This window comes from Barbus barbus (assembly GCF_936440315.1).
Source record: "Barbus barbus genome assembly, chromosome: 19".
NCBI lineage: Eukaryota > Metazoa > Chordata > Actinopteri > Cypriniformes > Cyprinidae > Barbus > Barbus barbus.
The window spans coordinates 13,669,280-13,674,998 of record NC_136747.1 but is presented as its reverse complement, the minus strand read 5'-3'; the positions used below and the strand labels follow the sequence as shown (position 1 = coordinate 13,674,998).

Here is a 5,719-nt window from a genome sequence, read left to right as displayed (position 1 = left end):
AGAGTACTTATTTGCTTTATTTAGTATCACATAGTAGTGCTTAACGTTGAAATGCATATGTGCAAAATAAACAAAGACAAATGCAACATGAAAATATAGGGCACTCTTGTGGTGGGATATCTGAAAACATGATTTCTGTAAACGATATTACTATACAGTGCATTTGCATGAAGTATTACATTTGTTTTTGAGCAAATCATAAAAGTATTGATTTGCAAAATGCAAAGATTGACCAAGTTTAGTGCAATCCAGCTTTCAAGAGTCTCTTAGTGTACTATAACCAGTGGTTTGTGGATGAGCTCAGACTTGAATAACTGTGGACACTTATTCATTTATTATATTAGGCCAGGGGTAGGATGCCAACTACAGTCCGCCCCCCCCCACCATGTTGTTCTCTGAAAGGGTTTTGTTTTCTGTACTCTAGGGGGCCGTGTGCTCCTTTAGTGAATGAGACTCAAGAGAGCCACCCTAATAATGACCTTCTCATTTTCAGTTTAAATGATTATCTACAAGATGACTGGATTATCTATATTATAGCCAATATCCAGTTTGTCTTATTGGTGTTTATTGTGCTTGATTATGTCACAGTCAGTTCAGACCATATTTATGCCGGTTCTGAATCCTTCTCCCTGGCGGTGGCCTTTGCCTTTTCAAAGTTGTTGAGATTATGGTTTGATGAAGCTGTAGGATCCACCCTTATGCAATTGGTATTCTGTTCTTGCTTTCTGAGCAGGTACTTGCGAACTTTTTTGGTAAGCAGATAGAAAATCTCACAGATACACATGAAGATGCACACCGAAGAGGTGACCACCATAAAGAGGGTGAAGATTTTCTTTTCTGTAGGACGGGAGATGTAGCAGTCAACTGTATTTGGACAAGGTTCCACAGAACATTTTGTGACATTTGGCATGTCGAATTGATAAAGTATATACAAAATATAGAGGAAGGCTGCATCAAAGCCAGCTTTGAACACCAGGCTGAGTATGTAGGTGTACCACAGCCCTCCACGCTTCTTCCCTGGGTTGACATACAGGTGTTTTCCCTGGTGGACATTGGTGTACTTCTGATCCTTCATTTCACGATACTTGACGTGAGCGACCACCATGAGAGACGGGCAAGTGACAAAAATGATCTGGAGAGCCCATAGACGGATGTGGGAGATGGGGAAAAAATCGTCATAGCAAACGTTAGTACAACCCGGCTGGGCGGTGTTGCAGATGAAGTCTTTCTGTTCATCACTCCACACCTGCTGAACAGCCACCACAAACACCAGGATACGGAAGACAAACACCACAGATAGCCAGACACGGCCAAAGACTGTGGAGTATTGGCTTACCCCGCCAAGCAGGACCTGCAGGGACAACCAATTCATGTCTGCCACCACAAACAGACGTCTTACTCATACCAGGATGTTATTCCTACAAACAAAAACATTAGTTTAGTGGCAGTATCTGAGACAGGAATGTTCTAATCGTTTTGGTTAACAGTTTTAGATATGTTCATTCCTATGAATGGTGAATTATACATGCTCATTTTCTCTTTATATTTAGATTAGCTTTGCCATCATCTAACACTCACTCAGAAGTAATCTTTATAAACAATAATAATTTAATAATTTTGGTTAATGTAATATCAAGCAAATATCAAAATTAATATCCATTTTCATAATGTACATTATTATGTGATTGTAGTTTTTAGTGTTTTACTAATAATAATTTATTCAATCTTACATATGAATATATTTTAATATTGGTGCATCCATAGGTTTGACTGATTTAAAGCAAATTTGATTATGGAAGTCAAGTCAAGTCAAGTCACCTTTACTTATATAGCGCTTTTTACAATGCAAATTGTGTCAAAGCACTGCACAATATCAAAAAAAAAAAGAAAAAAAAAAAAAAGAGTTGTCTAAAAATAAATGAATGCTTGTTTTACACATTATTTTCTCATCATTAACAGAAAAAATATATTACTTATAAATTATGTATATATGTATCTACTTTAATATATATATATATATATATATATATATATATATATATATATATCAAAAAATGTATCTTACAGTTTAAGTTAAAGTGTGCAGATCAAAATAATTTATCGTTTAAACAAAACTGATGTTGATTTATGTATCAACTGTACTAAAGATATGAGTCTTGATCCCTATCATAGTGAACATTATTTAAAAACGATGTCTTTAGTTTGAGCAGATATAAATCACATATGTCCTTACCTTTTTAGGTTTCGGAGAGATACAATATGAGCTGTTTGTACTTCACTGGAATCGCAAAGTAAAGATCTGCCTTCATTTGACAATCTAGAAAGACTGGATTTTGCTGGAAGGCTGTGCCAGATCACATCTATGACTAGACTCACTTACGTCAAATGAAACCAAATACAAGAATTAAACTGAAATGAAACCTCATTATTTATCCTTCAGCTCTACTGTAGGGGATTTGCCATTGTGATTAGTTTTGTGTAACACTGGCACAATAATAATAGTTTAATAAAGTTACTCAGACTGCTTTAAAACTAAACAAACTTCAAAGAAGTTCAGGACTGCAAATTTTTGTTTATTTATAGGTGTGTGTGTATCTGTGGGTGTGTTATGCGGGTGTGTGTGTCTTTGCTCAGTACAATATGTGAAGTGCTTTGCATGAAATAACATTGTTCTAGTATAGAAATGTAGAGTCATCATCTTATATTGCTGTGTTAACTGAATTCTCATAAAGCTAGACTACATTTTCAATATGTTTTATTGGATATTTGACATGCCACATTTATATGGTGTATCTGGAATAAAGTTGGTTATTCTTTCTTTATACCTTCACACATAAAAATAGCTATGGTGGAAAAAACACAGCAGAATCAGAGTGAATCATATCGAAACTAAAAACAAAAAGCAGTCAAACTGAAAGTGTTTATGAGCTGTTGTTTTATTTATAAATCAGACTAGCATTCCTCCAAAGGGTGGATCACTTTATGCATGTCACGTGTTTTCATGAGGAGATTCAGTACCATACAGTTGGAAATGAGTAAGTGCAGATATACACATAGAGGAAGGGAGCAGGAAGAAGACTTTTGCATCTACTTGAAAGCCTCACAATGGACATGAGGACAAAATAGCTGAGGGTGCAGTGAGCTGAAGCGCTATTTCCTCCTGCAGGCTGGTGGTGCCATGGTTACAGCCTGGTGTGTATGTGGGTGAATATGCACAGATGTTTGTTATGTTGCTTCTGCGAGGCTCTCCGAGAGTAATTGGATACAACTTTCACCTCCGTGCTGTCAAAACGAGTTTGTTTTCAAATATAATGCCTCAGGCTGTCAGCTTGTCTGCGCCGTACCCATCTGTGAGAGTTTGCATGCAGATATACAGCACCGCAAGTTTATGTTTACCTATAACACATAACAGCTTATGCAGAACATGTATCCGGAAGTCCCCACTGCTTTGGCACGTTTCTATGTTTTTCCAAACTAGCTTGGACTCTTGTCCAAATTTGCCCACAGTTGGATTTAAATTGATATCCTTGTAGAGGTTCTTTGGAAGGCCATAGGATAGTCCCAAGACCTATAATTTGAAATATTTTAGATTAAACGTCTGACATTTTGAATAAAGACGAGGATTTCTGCCTTTTTATGACCCAGGTATAAACATTGCTAGCAAGTTTGGGTTATTTCTCACTGTGATACATAAAACATGAATTATAAAAGCTGTATGACCCTGTATCCTATATGCCCTCACTGACTGTAAACCTGACACTCATTTTCAATGCATTACAGCAATCTTAACAAGGGTGCATTTTGCATCAATGCTTTTAAAACCAAAAATGATAATTAAGTACATTCCCTAACCACAAGTTCTCATTATGGTAATGTTTTCAGGCATTTAAATCAATTAATGAATTGCTAATTACTGTTATGTTCTAATTTACATTATTTTCAGTAGTAGTTCACTCTTAAAATAAAACATATTCTAGGTTAAAAATAACCCAGCGCTGGGTGAAATATGGACAAACTCAGTGATTGGGTTGTTTTAACCCATCAGTTGGGTTAAATGTTTAGCCTAGTCTGGTTAGTTTTATTTAATTCAGCTATTGCTTAAAAATGTATATATTTCTTGGCCCAAAATAGGTTGAAAATTAACATTAAGTAATATTGAGTTGAATAAATAATACTTTAATAATAAACTTTTTTTTTTAAAATAGCTTATTAATAAATGTTCACCTTTTGATTATTGCTGATGCCTCTAGTAATTATGTATCTGATTTTTATCTGATTTGGGGTCCATTTTAAGCCATCCATATAGTAAATTTTAAACAATAGCTGAGTTAAATAAAGCTACCCAGCAGGCGGCATGGGTTAAAAATTTATCCCAACCACTGAGTTTGTCCTTATTTCACCCAGCACTGGGTAGTATTTAACCCATTTTTTTTTTCTTCTTCTTTTAGAGTGAATTGTCTTTAGAGTTTCATTATTCTAATACACAACTAATGCAGTTGTTAAAGATTATTACATGCATTACCATTCAAAAGTATGGGGATCAGTAAGATTGATTTGTTTTTGAAAAGGGGCTCATATGCTCACTAAAGCTACATTTATTTTATTAGAATAAATAAATAAATACATACACACATACATAATGTGAAAAACAATAATATTTTAAAATATTAGTACATTTAAATAACTGTTTTTGTTGATAGATGGCAACAAGGTCCTTCAGAAATCATTCAGGCTTTTTTGTGGAATACATTGTTACATTTTTGTTTCTTTGATTAATATAAATTTCAAAAGAGCAAAATTTATTTGAAACAAATATTTTGCAGCAGCGTAAAAGTCTTTACTGTAACTTTTGATTAATTTAATATTCCCTTGCTGGATAAAAGTGTTAATTAATTAAAGAAAGACAAATCATTTACATAACTTTATTCATTCATTACTATGGATGTAAAAAAAAAAAAAAAAATCTTACTGACTCCAGACATTTCTATAACAATTTATTTAATATAAACTCTTCATTTTATATAGCCTAATTTAATGAATTTAATATTTTATGTAGTGATTTTATTTATTTGCATTTCATTAATGTGTACTTCATTGCCATGAAAATAATGCAACAACAGAGAGAGAGAGAGAGAGAGAGAGCGAGAGAGAGAACTTAATTGTCTTTATTTTATTTATTTGTTTGTTCTGATTCTTTGGTAAAATATAATCCAAAAATATACTTGACCAGTTTTGAGATATATTAATAGCAACAGAATTATGGTTGAGAAGAGCATGTCACTATGTAGTCTATCTTCATCACTGGAGATCATAGTACTCGCCGCAGTAGAACAAAGAGCGTCTTTGATCACTTCACAAAGGCACCAGTAGAGAGGGCTGAAGCTCCACTATCCTCCATCAACATTTTCTCAGAAGCCAGCAGGTTATCGCTGAAGCTTTGGAAAAGAGCTTCACAACTCAGCCTCATGCTGAGAAAAGAAGCAACACAGCTGCAGAGTAATTCTATATTTGTGACTCACTTTTTAATTAAACTGTAAACTAGATGTAAATATTAATAACCCAAATTGCTTATTCTGAACTAACCCTATCCTATTTCTACCGGTTAGATTTTTCTTTGTAATAATTCGTTGTGGATTGTGGCTTGCAGCCTTCACGTCCTGCTGAATTGCCCACAGTAGACCATGTTGTACTTCGTATATGAAGCTTAGGTAAGGAAAGC

The 5,719-nt window shown here is 34.4% G+C and overlaps 1 protein-coding gene across 1 annotated transcript; it reads right to left on the bottom strand.

Moving 5' to 3' along the window:
- On the bottom strand, positions 1–1,372 carry LOC306885088 (gap junction beta-4 protein-like; the record flags this gene model as incomplete). The annotated part of the gene is made up of 1 exon (XM_079441423.1): positions 1–1,372. One exon carries the CDS (start codon positions 1,370–1,372, stop codon positions 605–607), a length of 768 nt encoding a protein of 255 aa, XP_079297549.1. The 3' UTR covers positions 1–604.
- Between the last annotated feature and the right edge of the window lie 4,347 nt (positions 1,373–5,719).